General features: G+C 42.6%; 1 protein-coding gene across 5 annotated transcripts; it reads left to right on the top strand.

Moving 5' to 3' along the window:
* Nucleotides 1-589: 589 nt before the first annotated feature.
* On the top strand, nt 590-19,903 carry LOC111978142 (atlastin-2). 5 transcript variants are annotated; one of them, XM_024008021.2, is made up of 15 exons: nt 596-747; nt 9,363-9,727; nt 11,600-11,743; nt 11,899-12,003; nt 12,187-12,237; nt 13,767-13,823; nt 13,938-14,030; nt 14,481-14,619; nt 14,819-14,946; nt 15,062-15,118; nt 15,238-15,309; nt 15,381-15,812; nt 17,967-17,981; nt 18,110-18,359; nt 18,638-18,724. In XM_024008021.2, the coding sequence occupies exons 1-14, from the start codon at nt 669-671 to the stop codon at nt 18,218-18,220; spliced, it is 1,848 nt and encodes a 615-aa protein (XP_023863789.1). In that variant the 5' UTR covers nt 596-668; the 3' UTR covers nt 18,221-18,359; nt 18,638-18,724. The 5 variants fall into 5 exon arrangements, with proteins under 5 accessions (XP_023863788.1, XP_023863787.1, XP_023863786.1 ...); XM_024008020.2 differs by having other exon boundaries at nt 590-747; nt 9,369-9,727; nt 17,967-18,359; XM_024008019.2 differs by having other exon boundaries at nt 592-747; nt 11,603-11,743; nt 17,967-18,359.
* Nucleotides 19,904-21,895: the final 1,992 nt, after the last annotated feature.

Raw genomic sequence — 21,895 nt, 5'->3', positions numbered from 1 at the left:
GTCAAACGTTTTGACTGGTACTGTACATATTACGGACACAATTGTGTTTAGAGTCCACAAGAGGCAGTATATTGATATATTGATAGCATTAGTGATGCGCGGGTTGACTCAACCTGCCGCAGGGCGGGAGGGTTGAGCTCCCTACCGTGTCGCTGTGCGCCTCCTGTATTTTGTAACAAAGAGGAGGGCTCTGTATAGCTCCTTAAAAACTGGGTGGTTCGAGTCCTGAATGCTGATTGGCTGAAAGCCGTGGTATATCAGACCATATACCACCAGTATGACAAAACATGTATTTTTACTGCTCTAATTGCATTGGTAACCAGTTTATAATAGCACTAAGGCACCTCAGGGTTTGTAGTAAATAACCAATATACCACGGTTCCCCTTCTTTCGGGATGTAGTGGAGTAACAGTAGGCCTAGTCAAAATATTAATAGCAAAGTCAAGTACAGATACCCCCAAAAACGACTTAAGTACTACTTCAAAGTATTTTTACTTAGTTACTTTAAAACACTGATTGGACATCAGCCACTGATGGTGTACTGCATTGGATCTTTCTTAGGACCCTGCGGATAACCATCAGGCAACGTGAACTTCCTAAATGAAAGCAGCGAAACTGGGTTCTTTGACGTCAGCTACGTGTGACTATTTTAATTTAAACAGGACAAGATGGCGGAGGTGAGATTGAGCGGGCTGAGTAAGAGGAATCATTTCGAACAAAACCACAAAAGACACGTCTTTGACGAAGGTAACGTTTTATATAACAAGAAAATATGGAGTTGGATATGTGCTTGAGACTGACGAACTGAAATGTACCTCGTTTGGCGTTGTTTCTCCTGAGTGTCGCAACCTCCAGTAGCCAAGCTATGTTTTTACTTTTACAGGGACCCGGCCAGTGAAAGGTGTATTGTGTAGCTATGCTGGCTAGCTATGCTCGCTAAATCGTCCCCGCCTGTGCAGACCAGCCGTCACTCACCTCACCTGGCCTGGTCCGTTATTTCAGACTGCGCGTGTTGCCCGCTGTTCCGTGGTACAGCCCCAGACAGTGGGGTACTTTTTGCATTTCATACGAGAGTTGTAATTGACATGCATCTATGGTTGTAGGTACATGTGTTTGCTAAATAATGTAACGTTATCGAACCAGCTGTCACTAACAGTTTCCTTGCAGCAAGCCCTCTCGAAAACCGTTTTCTCCATAGGGTTTTCAGCGGTTAGTTTCGCTGGGTTTCAACGTTTTATAAACGTCAATCATCACTTGCAAAGCGGTTTTCAAAATATACTGCCCTTATCTTTCATATCAGTAGGATAAAAATATAAAATGAATGTAGCAGATCCATACCCTGTGTGCCTCCAGTTGATGAACTACACTTCTTCCCCAGTTACGCTTAAGCCCCGACTTTCCGACCTGAACATCACTGACTTTTTAAAAATGTATTTTTTTAACCTAGTTTTTCTTGAAAAGCACCATGACCATCCAATGCAGGTACCATCAGGCCAGTATAATAAAAAAGCAAATTATTTCAACTTATACTCAGCTGTGCCTTGCAAGTGCTACACCAACTGATCGATTTTGTTATCATAGCTTGAGTTTTGAAATATGATCTGAGAAGAACGATATTGCCAGGCATATAGCCAATATGTTGTGATAATGTATTAGGGCTGCGTACTGAACAGAACTGAAGTGTTTTAATTATATTAATGTTAAAATTGAAGACCTGTTTGAAAAAATATGAATTAGAGGTAGACGGACTATGATTTTTCAACGCCGATACCGATTATTGGAGGACCAAAAAAAAGCCGATACCGATTAATTGGCCGATATTTTTTATTTGTAATAATGACAATTACAACAATACTGAATGAACACTTATTTTAACTTAATATAATACATAAATAAAATCAATTTACCCTCAAATAAATATTGAAACATGTTCAATTTGGTTTAAATAATGCAAAAACAAAGTGTTGGAGAAGAAAGTAAAAGTGCAATATGTGCCATGTAAAAAAGCTAACGTTTTAGTTCCTTGCTCAGAACATGAGAACATATGAAAGCTGGTGGTTCCTTTTAACATGAGTCTTCAATATTGCCAGGTAAGAAGTTTTAGGTTGTAGTAATTATAGGACTATTTCTCTCTCTACCATTTGTATTTCATATACCTTTGACTATTGGATGTTCTTATAGGCACTTTAGTATTGCCAGTGTAACAGTATAGCTTCCGTCCCTCTCCTCGCTCCTACCTGGGCTCGAACCAGGAACACATCGACAACAGCCACCCTCGAAGCAGCGTTACCCATGCAGAGCAAGGGGAACAACTACTCCAAGTCTCAGAGCGAGTGACGTTTGAAACGCTATTAGCGCGCACCCCGCTAACTAGCTAGCCATTTCACATCGATTACACCAGCCTAATCTCGGGAGTTGATAGGCTTGAAGTCATAAACAGCGCAATAACTGCTGGCAAACGCACAAAAGTGCTGTTTGAATTCATGCTTACGAGCCTGCTGGTGCCTACCATCGCTCAGTCAGACTGCTCTATCAAATCATAGACTTAATTATAACATAACACACAGAAATACGAGCCTTTGGTCATTTTATTTATTCATTTTTTATTTCACCTTTATTTAACCAGGTAGGCAAGTTGAGAACAAGTTCCCATTTACAATTGCGACCTGGCCAAGATAAAGCAAAGCAGTTCGACACATACAACAACAGAGTTACACATGGAGTAAAACAAACATACAGTAGAAAAATAAGTCTATATACAATGTGAGATAAGGGAGGTAAAGGCAAAAAAAGGCCATGGTGGCGAAGTAAATACAATATAGCAAGTAAAACACTGGCATGGTAGATTTGCAGTGGAAGAATGTGCAAAATAGAAATAATGGGGGGCAAAATAAATATATACAGTAGGGGAAGAGGGAGTTGCAGGGTCTTGGAGATGACCTGGAGCCAGCGAATCCGGTAACTATCATTTTGACAACAAAACGTTTATTCTTTCAGTGAAATACGGAACCGTTCCGTATTTTATCTAACGGATGGCATCCCTAAGTCTAAATATTGCTGTTACATTGTACAACCTTCAATGTTATGTCATAATTATGTACAATTCTGGCAAATTAATTACGGCCTTTGTTAGGAATAAATGGACTTCACACAGTTCGCAATGAGCCAGGCGGCCCAAACCGCTGCATATACCCTGACTGCTTGCATGGAATGCAAGAGAAGTGACACAATTTCCCTAATTATAAGAAATTCATGTTAGCAGGCAATATTAGCTAAATATGCAGGTTTAAAAATATATACTTGTGTATTGATTTTAAAGAAAGGCATTGATGTTTATGGTTAGGTACATTGGTCCAACGACAGTGCTTTCTTCACAAATGCGCTTGTTCAATCATCACCGTTTGTCGAAGTAGGTGCATCGATTATATGCAACGCAGGACACGCTAGATAAACTAGTAATATCTTCAACCATGTGTAGTTAACTAGTGATTATGTTAAGATTGATTGWTTTTTATAAGATAAGTTTAATGCTAGCTAGCAACTTACCTTGGCTTCTTGCTGCCCTCGTGTAACAGGTAGTCAGCCTGCCATGCAGGCTCCTCATGGAGTGCAATGTAAGGCAGGTGGTTAGAGCGTTGGACAAGTAACCGGAAGATTGCAAAACGGTGCTGACAAGGTAAAAATGTGTCGTTCTGCCCCTGAACAAGGCAGTTAACCCACCGTTCCTAGGCCGTCATTGAAAATAAGAATGTGTTCTAAACTGACTTGCCTAGTTAAATAAAGGTTTAAAAAAATTGGGGCAAATCTGTGTCCAAAAATACCTATATACCTATTACTATTACTGCAACTCGCTGTTGGCTGGGCTCCCTGCCTGTGCCATTAAACCCCTACAACTCATCCAGAACGCCGCAGCCCGTCTGGTGTTCAACCTTCCCAAGTTCTCTCACGTCACCCCGCTCCTCCGCTCTCTCCACTGGCTTCCAGTTGAAGCTCGCATCCGCTACAAGACCATGGTGCTTGCCTACGGAGCTGTGAGGGGAACGGCACCTCAGTACCTTCAGGCTCTGATCAGGCCCTACACCCAAACAAGGGCACTGCGTTCATCCACCTCTGGCCTGCTCGCCTCCCTACCACTGAGGAAGTACAGTTCCCGCTCAGCCCAGTCAAAACTGTTCGCTGCTCTGGCCCCCCAATGGTGGAACAAACTCCCTCACGACGCCAGGACAGCGGAGTCAATCACCACCTTCCGGAGACACCTGAAACCCCACCTCTTTAAGGAATACCTAGGATAGGATAAAGTAATCCTTCTGACCCCCCCCCTTAAAAGATTTAGATGCACTATTGTAAAGTGGCTGTTCCACTGGATGTCATAAGGTGAATGCACCAATTTGTAAGTCGCTCTGGATAAGAGCGTCTGCTAAATGACTTAAATGTAATGTAAATGATTACCGATTGTTATGAAAACTTGAAATTGGCCCTAATTAATCGGCCATTCCGATTAATCGGTCGACCTCTAATATATCTCGAATCGTAGATCTGTTTGCTTTTTGACTGCAAAAGTCCTCTTTACACAGGTTGGTGACCACTTGTCTGAAGGCTTGATTATGTCGTACTCGAGGCACTGTTTGTTCAGATAGGAGAGGAAGGGTAGTGCCTGTTGCGAACCGCAACATCTCCCACCTCGCCCTAGAGTCAAAATGTTTACACTATTTAAACGTAATTGTTTAAAACCTGGATGTTTTTATTGAGGTATGTCTTCATGTGTTCTGACCACAGGCATGTTAATAGGATTATTTGAACACTTCCTAATACCATTGACACCAGTATTTCTCATGTTCTCAACTTTCTTTCATTGTCCAGCAGCCAAAGACACACTCCTAGTCATATGAACAACCCATGGTAGTTGCATCTTTAGATCTTCCCATTTTTAACATTTAGAAATTATATTTTAATCTCTCATGAAACAGCACGCAGTTGTGGTGCGCATTGGAGAATGGTGTTTTCCCGCCAGTTGCATTTTGGAACCTTCACGCTTAGCCAGCCGTGTGCATTGCTGCCCTTATAATGTAAAAAAAAATGTTTTTAAGCTAAATGTTCTGATCGGTTGCATCAGCCTCATTGCTTTTAAACATTCTTATTTTTTTGTATACTGTGGTTGTATTCATTTGGGATCTATCCTCCTGCAACTGTCCCAGAGTGTTTGGAATATTTATTTCTCGAATAGAACAACATACTAAGTACAAAAGTTGACCTAATCTATATGAGGATAGTAGACTGACATAGGCTGCTGCTTTTGCTGTTCATTACTCTTGTTTGCTGACAAAGTAAATGTGGACAGTTCTTCTAACGTCTTCAATATGCTCCTCGGAAATCGATAAGGATGCACGCCGTTGCATCATCGTGTCGGTCTTTACTATTAGCCTACTTCGAAGCTGTGATGCCTGTGAGAATGACCCGATCACGTGACTGGCATTGGCTAATAAGAATTGAGATCTGAGAGGGCATGATGCTGCTTTTAGACGAGGGCCGCAAAAACGTCCTACCAGTCGACATAACAGGACAAGAAAGATGGTGATGGCACGACGCTATGCGCTGCTATGGTGATTTCAGTAAACACAGTGCAAATCAACATCCAGTAGAAAACAACGCTACAGCAAAAGTTGAAATATTTTAACTCTGGCGTCAAGTCCCATCTACCGTAGCGTCTGACTGCATTTACCGCCAGCCTCAACGGTATTTACTGTCATGCTCTAATTGAAAACAATGACATCCCTCTTCAAGCTAGCTTGGCACACCAAGCTTTCTTTTTTTGCTAGCTAACATTCTCTAGTTAACCCTGCTGTTTGGGATATTAAAAGTGGGGTGTTATTAGTTTGAACTCCTTTTTGATTTAGACAACCAGGCATTCCTAAGTTATTTGTGTAAAGTTAGGGACCCTCTGGCTTTTCTTTGAATCTAATGTTCCCCTCTTGAAATAGCCAGTGACGACTTTAGTCTTCTTGCAGTGTAACTGAAACCCAGTTCAACTAGGCCTAATGTTAACTGGTCACCAAAGTAGGCTTAATATATAGAAAAGGAAAATCTTTGCTCCTCTGGTTTTGCATGCCCATTCTGTGTCCTTGCGTCAGATTCCTTGATTGAAGCAAGGAGAAAACACCAGATGCGTTTTCTCTCCCCCTCAGGTGTAACGGCTGTCATCAACTCTATTGTAACGTGATAGATGTGTAGCCTTAGCTACATTTTCTCAGCTGTTCTAATCTATTGGTTACACATGGGGAAAATTCCTTTCAACCCTACTTAACATCTTTCTCACTGAACAGCAGTCACAATCTGGCACAATTATTTGTGTACCAATGTTGATGTGTACAGAAATCAGTCAGTAGGAAAATGGAAGATTCTGAAGATAACCTGGGTTATTTTTGACATTTCAGTAATGTGTGTCTCTTAAATCCTTTAGCCTTGTGACATGCCACTTGTGTAAGCAGCAAAATACAGCTGGCTTTGTTTGTGGCAATAGTTAACACTCACTGGGGCTGCACTTCGTCCTTGGGTTACAGGAGCTTCATTTTATAAGCTGTGCGTACGTATAAAATATACCCCAAAATGTGTGTGCACCAGTTTTCACGCAAAAGTTGGCATTTAAAACATTTTAACTTGAGGTGAGAATGTGCTCACCTCACCGCTAACTTTAGACCATGCGTATGCACATCTGCTAGTGGTTGAAAGTAAGTATTTTGTGCAAATGGAGGATATGATAGATTATTCATAAAACAATAATGCAGTTGAGCATTTACCCTCCTTGACTCCGGTCCAGAGAGGGAGTAGTCTCCTGGAGTTGGCAGGGTCGCCAAAAAGGAGAGTGGGACTCGGGTTTTGCTTTGTATGAAATGTTCCTTTCCTCTGAAGAAAATTCCCACAGACACGTGGCTAAGTGTGTTGTCGTGGCTTCTCAAGTCTTCAGATTTAGTAAAGGGGAGAGGGAGAGCTGTTTCAGATACTGAGCTGAGATGTAGACCTCCACTGCCTCATACATGGCCTGCCAATAGACCCTGATCAGGGCTGATACGATGCAACAGGAGAGAACTGTGGGAAGATAAAAGTAATGATAAGCCTGTACATTTTTGGATACGTCTCAGTTTGCTCAAAGGTAGAGGGATTGGACTGTATTTGCCTAACCTCTAGCTTCCCTCATCAGCACTCGCAGTAAATGGTTTCTTCCCATCAACCCTATAGGAATGCTCAGCAGCCCAGTCCCTGTAGAGTAGTGTATGTTTTGTCTATCTCCTATGGCTCCTATAACAGCATTGGCACTTCATTCTGCTGACTACAGCTACTTATTCCACTGCCTTGATAGACGCGTAGTGTTATTAAGGTTAAATTGATACATAACTTTATTGGGTTAGGGTACCCACATGGCCAGATTTCCATGTTACATGGCTTGTTTAGGGAAAACAGAAGGAAATCAGTGGACTACCTGTGCTAATTGGCTATCTGCTTTTCTGAACACCTGTGTGTAAACGGAAGACAGACACCACAGACGTGTGGTCACTGAAAAATACTTTTGGCTAAAACTGTACTTTTCATTTGTGAAATTATTTTGTTGTGATATGAGTGTAGAGGGATTTGTTTCTAGAACCTTACAGCAATTGCTGTATCATTCACATTTTAGATGGTGTATTTGGCTGTTGTCTTCCATAGCCAATTCACCCTTTAAACAGAATATGTAAGGTCCTTGGAGTAACGTTAGGGTCCTTTAGTCCAATATTGGGCTAAGAGAGGTGTATGTTTGGGTTATCCTTTTATGCGGGATGTTAAGTACCGTTTTATATGTGAATAAAGTTCAGAGCAGTCTGGCAACAAGTTAGATGGCCTTCTTACCTGATTCTCCCAGCGAGTCTTCTATTTCTCATCCTGACCCGCTATCATGCTACTCTGCATGTGTTGCAGGTGATTATTAATCAGACTGGTGTAAATTGCTTGTCTGCCCATGTGTGGAAATACTGAGGTGTCAGGAGCTGGGGCTTTTGTCCTGACTCGTTTCTATATAAATTCAGCTTTACTGTCACTGAGGCTAAAAAACCAACTCTGTGATATGGATGTTTGTCTAGCTGTAGAATACATTCATAAAACCACTGTTAGTCTCTGGCTTATTGTTTGGTGTGATTTTAGTGTTTGACTTGTCTTCTTTTTTTTGTACAGCGTTAATCTAGCAGTCTCAAACCCACAGTGAATGCCGTCTGTTGGCAGACGAGACAGTCAGTATACCAGAATCAGCAGGATGCCTCTTCGGTGTAAGCTCTGCTCCACAGAATGCTCCGCAGAATGCTGTCCTGTTCTCTCATACCTTCTGTTCGGCAACCCCTCTCCTGGCATCAGCCATAGTTCCCAGTCAGCCCACTGCTGTTCGGCAGAGAACAGCCCAGCACCCAGCATTCAAACCTGCCTTATACCAAATCCTCACTCTGAGCTTTGGATGGGGTTGTTATTAGGTATGATGGTTGTTCTTCGACGTGTCCAAATTACACACGTCTTGTAAGACTGTCAGCTCTGAGGAAAATGTCAATGGGCAGATTGACGTTTTCTTTGGAGTCTTGCTTGGTGTTTCTGGTATGTTGTGAACCATACTTTCCAAAGGTCTCCTTGAAACACAACCAGTTTTTTTTGTTGTCTAATTACGATGGCAGTTGTAGGATGCTTGTTTGCATGAGCACTAGCAGTCCCAATTACTTGTCATACCAGTTCCCAGGGTGTTGGTTTAGGCGTTTGTCTACTGTGATAAAGTGACGTGTCTGATGTAGAGCAATTCCCACACCTTTCTAGAAAGGGAATGCCTTCCATTAGACACCCTTTCCGGGAAATATTAAAAATTTAAACTGAAAGCTGTTTGAAATGCTTTCCTTTTGTGACATTAATCTCCCTGAGGTCATAGCCTTGATACATAAAATATACTGCGTAGTGTATGTGCTATAGACACTGGGCCAAGTATGACCATATGAAGGCCTAGTACATTCATCTCACAATACCCCTGGCTTTTGTCCCCCTTTTGCCAATACGTTTCCTAATACCCAAGTGTGTGCAGTGCAGGCCTGTGGCAATGTACTGGCAGCATGCAACAAATACCATGGCCAGGAATTGTCATGGAATGTTCAATAATATGGAAAATGTCTTAGGGTGACTGAAGTTCAGATGCTGGAATCCTCTAAGATAAGACTAACGAATAACTTTTTTTGAGAGGACTCAGACTACACTTCTCTCTGAAACCTTTCCTTATGATGTGTAAAGTTTAAACCACACCATGTGTATAATCTGCACTGTTGCCCTCTCCCTGCTCTTAACAGCATGAAACCTGTGTGTTCTGTCAGGTGCAGGTGGTGTGGAGGATGTTCCTCTGTCCCTGCCAGATCGGAGGCCTCGTCGCAGGATAGCGCCTCGGGCAGAGGCTGACAGCGAGACAGACGAGTGGGAACAGGCCCCAGAGCTGAGTCATGTTAGGGAGCAGCCAATTGAAGAGCAGCCTATGGTGGGGTTGGAGAAGGCTCGGCCCATCCAGATAGTCCTGGCCCACGAGGACGACCACAAATTTGAGCTGGACACGGAGGCCCTGGAGAAGCTCCTACTGCAGGAGGATGTCAGAGACCTCAATGTGGTGGTGGTGTCTGTCGCCGGGGCCTTCCGCAAGGGCAAGTCCTTCCTGCTGGACTTCATGCTCCGATACATGCTCAACCAGGTAAAACCAGGTTCACACTTACACCTACAGTACATACAATTCACTGTATTATATAGAATACTGATATTTCTCTGACTATGTGACCTGACCTGGAAAACAAACTCTGGCCCTACTTCTAGATTAGTTAAAATAAACTCAGGGCCCTAAATGGAATCGTTCATCAAGCAGATCTGGTTGAAGATTTTGTTAAGCAAGAACCAATTTAACAACTTTGTTGATGCTGTCAGTAAGTGCTTTTAACCACAGTTCACAGCGAAAAGACAATCTATTTTCAAGTCATTAACATAACCCTGAGGGTAGTGTGAATTAAAAGGTATTATGTAACGCTGCTAACCTTTTTCAGGGTCATCTCTCGGTTGTCGGTTCAATACCAACATTTGTAAAGAAGTTTGGAGATCCTGAATAAACCCTTTATTAGAGTCCTGTATTCCCAGATTAACGAGACGCTTGCACACCTTATTGTCTGCTGCACATAATGTCCATCTAGGGGTTTATAAAACTGCTGTAAACGGGAAGTCAGCTAATGGCTCTACATAGATATTATAAAAAACAAAAAAAATCCATTGGGATTAATTTAGTGGTGTGAAATTCCTACAGGCTCTTTACTTACCCCAAAATACATCTTCCATTCCTAGACTGCTAGATTATCGCTACATGTCGTTTCACACACACTATATATACACTGCTCAAGTCAATCACACTTCTGTGAAATCAAACTGTCCACAAAGGAAGCAACACTGATTGACAATACATTTCACATGCTGTTGTGCAAATGGAATAGACAAAAGGTGGAAATTGTAGGCAATTAGCAAGACACCCCCAATAAAGGAGTGGTTCTGCAGGTGGTGACCACAGACCACTTCTCAGTTCTTATGCTTCCTGGCTGATGTTTTGGTCACTTTTGAATGCTGCCGGTGCTTTCACTCTAGTGGTAGCATGAGACGGAGTACAACAGCAGTACAATACTCTTGTCATACCAAGGAGCTCCAGTTTTGCATAATTAGTTACTTTGTCAGTCAAATCCCATTGTAGGCCTACTACAACATTGCATTACTCTTCCATTTTCTACAGGGATTTGTCGGCACTTGTAGAGTAACGCGCACACTTCTAATGGCCTTGTTTTCATAACAGCAGCTGTTATCCTGTTTGGTGTTCTTCAGACTTAAGTTTTTTTTTTTGGACCAGGGGGTTCAAATTAATTCCATGGAAGGCCTAGTGTCTGTATTTTTTTTAAATTAAGACCTAGACAACCAGGTCAAAACAAATGTTTTCACATGCGCCGAATACAACCGGTGTAGACCATACTGTGAAATGCTTACATACCAGCCCTTAACCAACAATGCATTTTTTAAGACAATACCTTAAGAATAACAAATAAAGAGCAGCAGTAAATGACAATAGCGGGTCTATATTCACGGGGGTACAGGGTCAATGTGCGTGGGCACAGGTGTCGAGGTAATATGTACATGTAGGGAGTTATTAAGGTAAGGGGAGTTCTTAAATAATTAGTGATCTTAATTCATCAATCAATTACAAGGGATCAGTTTGAACCCTCAGACACTCAGCCCTCCGTGGAATGGGTTTGACATGTGGCCTAGACTGAACGGAGTCTGACATGTTGCAGTTGGCACATGCTGTTCTGTAAAATTAGCCAGATATCTCAGGCGGACTAGTACTAAGAATGATACTACAGTGACCTCCGGTGGTGGTAATTTGCAAATGCATGTACTAAATTCCTTTTTTTTTTAAATATAACTGTAGGGCTTTTACCATATTACCTACATGACACACACACACACACACTTGCCCACAGAAATCAATAACTTATTTGAGGTTTTCTATACCTATGACTCTTTTCTTGTCCTCTCACAGCAGCAGGAGCAGTCAGACTCGTGGGTGGGGGGTGATGATGATCCTCTGACAGGGTTCAGCTGGAGAGGAGGCTGTGAGAGGGAGACCACAGGGATCCAGGTCTGGAGTCAGGTGTTTGTGGTCAACAAGCCAGATGGGAGCAAGGTGAGCCTTACTCTGACACACAACCATTGTTCCTCTCAATTTCAGTCTTAATATGTTTATGATCTTATGTCCATTTCTGCTGTACTTTCTTTAAGTGGATTTCCATCATGTCTTGATCAACTAAAGGTGACTTGCAGTATCCTAACCCTCGACAGGTTGCTGTTCTGTTAGTGGACACACAGGGAGCCTTTGACAGCCAGTCCACCATAAAGGACTGTGCAACAGTTTTTGCCCTGAGCACCATGACCAGCTCTGTACAGGTGAGTCTATGGGATGGACCTGCCCGTGACTGAGTTATTAGTATTTTACTGACCATGTACCCAGAAGAGTGCATACATATTGTGCCAGTTGAGTTCCTAGTTCGTTGCTGATTTGAAATGGTATGTTGTCAAGAACTGGCTTACGTACAAAGGATATTTCATGGTATTATTGTGTGTTTTCAGGTGTATAACCTGTCTCAGAATATTCAGGAGGATGACCTTCAGCATCTCCAGGTATGTTCGTCATTCCTCCTCACCTTAAAACCTCTACTTCATCACCCTCCCGGATCCGGGATCCTCCTCATCAAAAAAGCTGACTAGCATAGCCTAGCCTAACGGGACAGGGATATTATATAATATAATTTTCATGAAATCACCAGTCCAATACAGCAAATGAAAGATAAACATCTTGTGAATTCAGCCATCATTTCCAATTTTTAAAATGTTTTACAGCGAAAACACTATGTATTTCTATTAGCTAACCACAATAGCCAAACACACAACCGCATATTTTCACCATGTTTACACCGCATAGGTAGCTTTCACAAAACCGACAAAATAGAGATAAAATTAGTCACTAACCAAGAAACAACTTCATCAGATGACAGTCTTATAACATCATGTTATACAATACAATTATGTTTTGTTTGAAAATGTGCATATTTATAGCTACAAATCCTGGTTATACATTGTGAATACGTAGCATCGATTCACCAGAATTTTATTTTGGACACTCACCTAATCTGACCAAAGAACTCATCATAAACTTTACATAAAAATACTTGTTGTATGGCAAATGAAAGATACACTGGTTCTTAATGCAACCGCTGTGTTAGATTTTTTTAAAATAACTTTACCATAACATACAGCTTGCGTTATTGTGAGACAGCGCTCACCAAAACGGCGGAGAATAGGAGTCAACATTTTACACAGAAATACGAAATAACATCATAAATGTTTTCTTACTTTTGCTGAGCTTCCATCAGAATGTTGTACAAGGAGTCCTTGGTCCAGAATAAATCGTTGTTTGGTTTTAGAATGTCCATTTCTTCTGTCGAATTCGCGCCACAATGCTAGCCAAGGTTGCTAACATTCCCATCCTCTCTTGGCGCAAAGAACGGAAATCTCCAAAAGTCCCAATAAACGTTGAATAAACTGATAAAACTCGGTTGAAAAAACCTACTTTATGATGTTATTATCACATGTATCAAATAAAATCAGAGCCGGAGATATTCGCCGTGTATACCGAACGCTTTTCAGAAGACAATGTCGAGCTTCCCCGCGCGCCGTCAAAGACAAAGCAAATACCGGACCTGTCACTCCAAAAGCTCTTGTTCGGCCTCAGATCAAGCTAGACACCCCATTCCACCTTCCACTGCCTGTTGACATCTAGTGGAAGGCGTATGAAATGCATGCATATCGATAAATAAAAGCCAGTTGAATAGGCAGGCCCTGAAACAGCCTCGTTTTCAGATTTTTCACTTCCTGTATGGAAGTTTGCTGCCAAATGAGTTCTGTTTTACTCACAGATATATTTCAAACAGTTTTAGAAACTTGAGTGTTTTCTATCCAATAGTAATAATAATCATATTGTATGATCTAGAACAGTACGAGGCCGTTTCATTTGGGCACGATTTTTTCCAAAGTGAAAACAGCGCCCCCATATTGACAAGAAGTTAAGAACGTTACACATTTGTTAGTGTTTGAAAACAATGTTGGGGCTATGATGACTAACATCCATTGTCTTTACTCCGTATGTTTAGCTCTTCACAGAATACGGCCGGCTTGCTTTGGAGGAAATCTATCTAAAACCCTTTCAGGTATGTTACTGTTCTGAAAATGGATATGCTTTCTTCAATATACTCAACAGTTTTGACGAGCACATTTGTCCTTTCTGAGCACTGATTCTCAGTAACCCTGTGTTTGTGTTCCAGTCACTCATGTTCCTGATCAGAGACTGGAGCTATCCATACGAACACAACTATGGACTGGAGGGAGGGAACCGCTTTCTAGAGAAGAGACTGCAGGTAGGTCTGGAGGAGAGAATGAGGCCTGTGAAGGAGAATTTTAAAATGGGCTGCTCCAAATTTAAACATGGTATCTAGTCCAGTGTGGCATTTCAGGAGAGGAATTTCCACTACAGTTTTGAACAAAAGTAGTTTGAATTCAAAATCTTGGATGAATTGTAATGAGTAATTTTGTTCAGTTTAGCTCTGAATGGAAAGAGACTTGCAGTATCACTTAGAGGAGGATCTGGAAGTGTAGATATCATACCACTGTATGCCATGTGTTGGGTAGCATGTAACAGCTGAGCGTCTTATTGGGTAGCATGTAACAGCTGAGCCGCGTGTATGGAAGCGTTGACTTGTGTTATGTTGGGTATCATGTTCCAATTGGGCACTTGTGGGGTAGCATTGGACAAAAGACCAGTGTCTTTCTTGGATATTATGTAACAGCTGTGGCGATTGTTTCTGCAGGTGAAACAGAACCAGCACGAGGAGCTGCAGACTGTGAGGAAACATATCCACTCCTGCTTCTCCAACATCGGTTGCTTCCTACTGCCCCACCCTGGCCTCAAGGTGGCCACTAACCCCATGTTTGACGGAAGATTAAAAGGTGAGGCCTTGCACTACAGAGAATTATCCTTTCCACCCCCTGGCCCCCGTCCATATGACACTAACCCCATCCACCCAACATTATCCCATCCTCAGTGACTCCCTGACCCTTTTCTGAAATGCTGAAGTGGAGAGGAAGCTTAGTTAACCCAGGCAGGAGACAGCTCTGGGCTTTACGATGCTTCTGACTGTTTGTGTAGACATTGATGGTGACTTCAAGGAGGCGCTGAGCAATCTGGTGCCCTTACTGCTGGCTCCTGAAAACCTGGTGGAGAAGGAGATTGGAGGGGCGAAAGTGACCTGCAGAGATCTAGTGGAGTATTTTAAGGCGAGTAAGCGCTCTGCATCTCCCATGGCGACACACATACTGGAAATGCCTGAAAGTGTTCTAAAAATGTCTTCTCTTTACAACGTAAATTAATTTCTCTACATTTACTTCCCAGGCCTATATAAAGATCTATCAAGGGGAGGAGCTTCCTCATCCCAAGTCCATGTTACAGGTCTGTATTGGTTTGCTCAACATTGATGTTAATAGTTTTGAGCAAGCCTGTGGAGTCTCGTATTCCGCTCAAACCCTCCCGAGTTTGACTGTGCTCACATTTTCTACCATGTTACCTAGGCAACGGCTGAAGCCAACAACCTTACAGCAGTTGCTGGAGCAAAAGACACGTACAGCAAAAGCATGGAAATGGTAGGTTTGTTCACCCCTAGTTTGACGGTGTGATATTGTTTGGTTTCTGAACTGTGGTGTTTCGCTGGTAGGTGTGTGGAGGGGACAAGCCCTACATCGCCCCTGCAGACCTGGAACGTTGCCACGAGGAGGTCAAGGAGTGCTCGTTGCGTCAGTTCCGCTCCGTGAAGAAGATGGGTGGAGAGGACTTCTGCAAGAAATACCAGGAGCAGCTGGAGGGTGAGCTGGATGAGGCCTACTCCAACTTCCACAAGCACAACGAGGGCAAGAACATCTTCTATGCCGCACGCACGCCCGCAACGCTGTTCGTCGTCATGTTCGCCACCTACATCGTCTCAGGGCTGACCGGCTTCATCGGAATGAACACTATTGCCATGCTGGCCAACCTGGTCATGGGCGTGGCCCTCATGATGCTCTGCATGTGGGCCTATGTAAAATACTCAGGGGAGTTCAGAGATCTGGGCACCATCATAGACCTGTTGGCAGAGACACTCTGGGAACAGGTGGGTGTTTTCATGTTAAAGATAGAAGTATGGATAAGTGAATTAGAGTACTGTAAGTGTTTTTATTTAGGACGAGTGACTTTCCAGAATTCCTCCTAGTTGTCTCCCCTGTCTGTGACGTTGATTCCCTTCCCTCAGATTCCAGATTTCTAGGGGCTCTCTAGTTCCCCATTAGCCCCAAACTTGATCTAGCTAACAAAATGGCAACATGGACTATCAGAGTTGACCCTTGTATTTTTTGTTGTTGTTGTTGCCCTGTATCTATTCACACATTCAGAACTCTACGCACGCACACACACACACCCCTACATTCATATATGCTACTGCATCTCTATCTGTTTAGCCTTGTTACCTTACCCCTATATATATCTACCTCTATCTGTCCAGTATCCCTGCACATTGTAAATATAGAATGGAACTGACCCTGTGTGCAGTCGGAAAGTATTCAGACCCCTTCACTTTTTCCAGATTTTGTTACAATACAGCCTAATTATAAAATCGATTAAAATAAATAAAAAACTCCTCAGCAATCTACAAACAATACCCCCATAATGACAAAGCAAAAACGGGTTTAGAAGTTTAATAAACATACTGTCTTTACATAAGTATTCAGACCCTTTGCTATAATACTTGAAATTGAGCTCAGGTGAATCCTGTTTCCATTGATCATCCTTGATGTTTATACAACTTGATTGGAGTACACCTGTGGTAAATTCAATTGATTGGACATGATTTGGAAAGGGGCACACCTGTCTATTTAAGGTCCCACAGTTGGCAGTGCATGTCAGCGCAAAAACCAAGCCATGAGGTCGGTGAAATTGTCCATAGATCTCTGAGACAGGATTGTGTCGAGGCACAGATCTAAAACATTGCAGCATTGAAGGTCCCTAAACACAGTGGCCTCCATCATTCTTAAATGGAAGAAGTTTGGAACCACCAAGACTCTTCTTAGAGCTGGCCGCCCAGCCAAACTGAGCAATCGGGGGAGAAGGGCCTTGGTCAGCGAGGTGACCAAGAACACAATGGTCACTGACAGAGCTTAAGAGTTCCTCTGTGGAGATGGTTGTTCTTCTGTAAGTTTTTCCTGTCTCTGCAGCACTCCAACAATCAGGCCTTTTATGGTAGTGGCCAGACGGAAGCCACTCCTGAGTAAAAGGCACATGACAGCCTGCTTGGAGTTTGCCAAAAGGCACCTAAAGGACTCTCAGACCATGAGAAACAAGATTCTCTGGTCTGATGAAACCAAGATTGAACTCTTTGCCCTTAATACTAAGCGTCACGTCTCAAGGAAACCAGGCACTGCTCATCACATGGCCAATACCATCCCTACGGGGAACTGTGGTGGCAGTATCATGCAGTGGGGATGTTTTTCAGCGGCAGGGACTGGGAGACTAGTCAGGATCAAGGGGAAAATGAACAGAGCAAAGTACAGCGAGTTCCTTGACGAAAACCTGCTCCAGAGTGCTCAGGACCTCAGACTGGGGCGACGGGACAATGAACCTAAGCACACAGCCAAGACAACGCAGGAGTGGCTTCAGGGCAAGTTTCTGAATGTCCTTGAGTGGCCCAGCCAGAACCGGACTTGAACCTGATCTAACATCTCTGGAAAGAACTGAAAATAGCTATGCAGCTGTCCACCCATCCAACCTGACAGCGCTTGATAGGGTCTGCAGAGAAGGGGAGAAACTCTCCAAATACAGGTGTGCTAAGCTTGAAGCATCATACCCAAGAAGACTCAAGGCTGTAATCGCTGCCAACAGTGCTTCAACAAAGTCCTTAAGTAAATGCGTTTTTTTTTTTATATATACATTTGCTAAAAATTCTAATCCTGTTTTTGCCTTGTCATTATGGGGTACCGTGTGTAGATTGAGGAGGGGGGGGGCAATTTAATCAATTTTAGAATAAGGCTATATCGTGAAAAAATAAGGTCAGAATACTTTGGCTTACTAGTTTTTATTAACTTATTTTTTTGTACATTATTGGTTACTGCATTGTTGGGTTTAGAGCTTGCAAGAAATGCATTTAAGTATACTTGTGCATGTGACGTTAACTGTCTTTTTTTACTATCCAATCAGCCTGCCCTTTCCCTGTCCAATCAGCTGGTGATCTGTTTTCTTTAATCTGATCTTGCTCTCCCTCCTCTCTGCCTCACAGAGGACTTCCAGAAAGGTGAGGTGGAGGTTTCCCTTCCTGCCCATGTTCCTGGTGCAGTTCAGTGTACTCTTTGTCTTTGGTTGTCTGGTTGTCTCTCTGCTGACGTTGCTCTTCTCTGCTAATTCCTCACCTCCCGTCTGCAGGTGCTTTCCAAACTCTTCGAGTCGGCCAAGAGTCGAATCACATGGAGCTTTTTCCTACCAGCAGCACAGAGAAAGAAACTATCCTCAAACAACAATGACAAGACTGACTAACTAGCCTTTCTGGCTAGCTGCTTGGCTCTTTATTTCCAAATGCATCTGCATTCCGCTCTTGTCATTCCTTGTGGCCTATGGGGCTGGTCTTAATTATAGGGATGCTGTCTGCCTGGTTCACCCTACATGTAGAGCGCAGGTTGGCACTCGACCTACTCTTCTGATTGTAAATACAACATAAATCATCTGATTGTAAATACAGCATAAATCATCTTGACACTTCATAGATATTTTTTCAGTTGCCATGATCTGAGTTTTTACATTGAAATCTTGTTTTAAACGATCATTGTTTTCGGTCTGCATGTTGGATGGTAAATATTTTTTCACTCCTTTCTTTCACTCCCTTTGTCCTTATTGTCATGTTCTTTTCTATTGATTTTGATTCAGTCATGTCCCCCTGTGCTCTCTCCTCTCCAGGTGTTGAAGCCTCTGAGTGAGCAATATATGGAGGATAACGTTAGACAGACTGTGGTCAACTCCATCCGAGCCAGTCTGACAGAACCGGTCACGCAGCACGCCAAGTCACACTGATCCCCCCCTCTCTCTCTGCCATCCGCTCACCCACTCACTCACTCAGTGTGCTAAGTCCTAGAACTGTGCAAACCAAAGTATACCCACCCCCAGCCAACCTCGTCTGCTGTAGTGTCCTGTGTTACTGCTGGCTTCTCTATCAGATCCCTTCTGTTGGGAGGTAGACAATCAGTGAGTTAAGTGGAGTTGCCAGTCTTCTCCTGCCTTTACCAAAATTGGACCCATTTCTCAAATGTGCCATTTTGTAGATGCAACCCCACCCCCACCCAGGATTTTAAATTATGAAGAGTTGTCAGTTTTGTTGGCTCGGTTTTAGTTTCTAATACTGTCATTAAACAGATTGCAGTTGCTTGGGTTTCAAGGGAAATTCAGGGAAATGCAGCTCTGACGCTGTACCTTTGGAAGCAAGCTGAACTATCTGCATGGTCATATACTGTAGCCAAGCCAGTCTGTTCCTCCCCCTCTTCTGATATTGTTTGGTTTTTAACTGTGGTGGATTTAGGAAGCATTTGAGCCTCATTGTTTTTAAGGTACTGAACTTGCTTTAGCGTCTACCTACCAGTATTTCCCACTGCATGGTATTAGGTCAACATAGCGCTAGAATAGGTCCTAGAGTTCAAGCTATTGGTTAGCGGGGAAATATTCAGACCATATAACTTGTTTTTCTTAAACCCACAAGTATAGTGGGAGTGATCAAAGGTATTGCAAATCTAGCATGTTTTTCTCTTAATACAGCACTGATAATTTATGCCAACACCTTAGTACCAATTCCATCCACAACTGTCTCGCCTAGGAACGTGCCAGTTTGTACAGTCTTTTTTTGTTTTACAAATAAGGCATGATGTATATGACATTGAAACTTTGTATACATTTTATAGTGTTATGGCTTTTTTTTGGGGGGGGGGATTGGCCTAAAACTGATTTGTTATGGAATGTTTTGTGATTGGTCTTACATGTAAAATTGCGTATTTTCTTTCTACTATACCAGTATGTAAACAAACTCCAGGCTAGAGCACTTCAATTCCACCTCGGACAATGCTTTCTGGAATATGAGTGGGCCGAATGTCTTTTTGCATTTTAATTTGACTGTAATTTATTTTTCAATAATGAGTACATTGACCTTAATGATTAAAATCAATTTACTGTTCATGACTCCTTGTTTATTGGAACAAAGGAAAAATTCACAGCATTCCAGTTGACGTTGTTAATACAGTAAGTGGAAGTTGAACACCAAAGCGAGGTTTGCTATCATAGAGCTTTGTTTTTGACCTACCTCCCCACCCAGTTTACACTGGTTTCATTGATACATAAATAAGTAAACTAGGCAAATCAGTTGAACAAATGTTTATTTACAATGACGGCCAAACCCTAACCCAGATGATGCTGGGATAATTGTGTGCCATCCCATGGGACTCACGGCCGGTTGTGATAGACCCTGGTTCAATTCCAGGCAGCAGTGATGCAGTGCCTTGGAGCCCAAAGTTATGGTTTGTCTTTTGGTTGGTGATAGACCCCACAATTCAATCTGTCACTTTTAGTGTCTGATTCTCCAACTACCACAACAGAGACCTCTTTGTATGAAATGGGGTGTGTGTGTATATGCAGTCAGTTGACAGAGAGCATTGTTACAAGAAAAGAGCTGTCCTTGTCCAGGCTGACAATTGACTGGGATAGAGCAGATATTGTTACACTGCTGCACTGGGAAAGGTCTGCCCTTAATGCCAGAATAGTTGTGGTCTAACAAATGAATGACGCACTTGGCWCWASAAWRKAGSTGTCCTTGTCCAGGCTGACAATTGACTGGGATAGAGCAGATATTGTTACACTGCTGCACTGGGAAAGGTCTGCCCTTAATGCCAGAATAGTTGTGGTCTAACAAATGAATGACGCACTTGGCTCTACAATGTCAGTTGGTCTACAGACTGGACAATTAAGGAAGTCCAAAAACACGAAGCAATGTTCTGGCATGGACTATATTCGACATTGTTTAAACTTCAATCCCTTTCCATGTCAGTGTGGGTATGCAATACCTATTGGGGCCAAGAGAGGCAGACCAAGTCGTACGTAAAAACAAAATTACGGGACTGCTTCATGTCAACTATCTGGTTGACTTTCACTCCATTCTAGATGAGAAGATCGACCACATTATGTTTTTGAAATAGTGCTGTTTGGATACACACACCTGTTAATATAATGCATATGGGATAAAAGGCTTCTTAAAGCATAAGAACTTAATTTACCACGTGAAACTTAAAATATAAACACTAACAGGCACATGACATTTTTTTATTCATAAAAACAACCTGACATACGATCCAGGCAAATTCAACTTGTACCAATACGGTTTGAATAGAACTACACAACAAACTAGGGCTTACCCCAATTAGTCGACTGGTCAACTGTTTGGTCGACCGAGATTGTTACTGCTCAACTAAAACAAATATATTTGCGCCCATCTCTGTGAACTAATCCATTGCGGAGGCCTACACAAAAGACAATTGATGCTTGATCTGTAATGTGGTCGGAGGGTTTGACGCAATTGCGAAGCCTCCAGGAGGCATGCAGAGGCCAAGTCAAGCTCCGTACCACACCGCCATGTGCCTCCCAAATGTGCAAAGCGGAGGGCTCTGTATAGGTCCGCATTGACATGATTGGTTGACCGTATGTGGGGGCGGTACATCCTGTAGAAAACAAACTCAGTCCCTTAACAGCTCTACTGCTCCGCAAAGTATGAATGCCCGGACTTCTTCTCAGGCGGCATCAACTTAAATTTTGAATGGCCAATGCAGACATTGCATTGACCATGTGCACAATGCACTTTTCTACTGAATGCGCCCTCTCCCGCCAATATGTGCACATTTAGCCATGTCTTTCAATTTAGCCATGTCTTTTGTTTGGGGCGCTCCTGCCAGTGTTAAGGACGTGCAAGCATAGTAGGCCTATAGGCTAACTGGCCTGCGTGCAAATGTGCCCATTTGGGGATTTGATAGTATTTCTGATTGGCTTAACACACCACCACTACTGACATGTGGAGCTTCTCAAAGTAATGTTTTCTTCACCTCAAAACAGCACGTTAATGCTGTCTGTTTTAACAGCCATTAAGAACTACAATAGTTCCTGAATGTATTTTAAATGTTTTTCCTG

The sequence above is a fragment of the Salvelinus sp. IW2-2015 genome, linkage group LG18, assembly GCF_002910315.2.
Source record: "Salvelinus sp. IW2-2015 linkage group LG18, ASM291031v2, whole genome shotgun sequence".
In the NCBI taxonomy this organism is placed as follows: Eukaryota; Metazoa; Chordata; class Actinopteri; order Salmoniformes; family Salmonidae; genus Salvelinus; species Salvelinus sp. IW2-2015.
The sequence above is the reverse complement of the archived record's forward strand: the minus strand, read 5'-3'. Positions and strand labels throughout refer to the sequence as shown.

Bases quoted from the DNA above. Each gene is read 5' to 3' on its own strand.
- LOC111978142 (XM_024008018.2), top strand. From the start codon at position 669: ATGGCGGAGGTGAGATTGAGCGGGCTGAGTAAGAGGAATCATTTCGAA. The intron at 9,728-11,599 runs GTAAAACCAGGT...GTCCTCTCACAG, and splicing joins TCCGATACATGCTCAACCAG to CAGCAGGAGCAGTCAGACTC. The intron at 12,238-13,766 runs GTATGTTCGTCA...CCGTATGTTTAG, and splicing joins ATGACCTTCAGCATCTCCAG to CTCTTCACAGAATACGGCCG.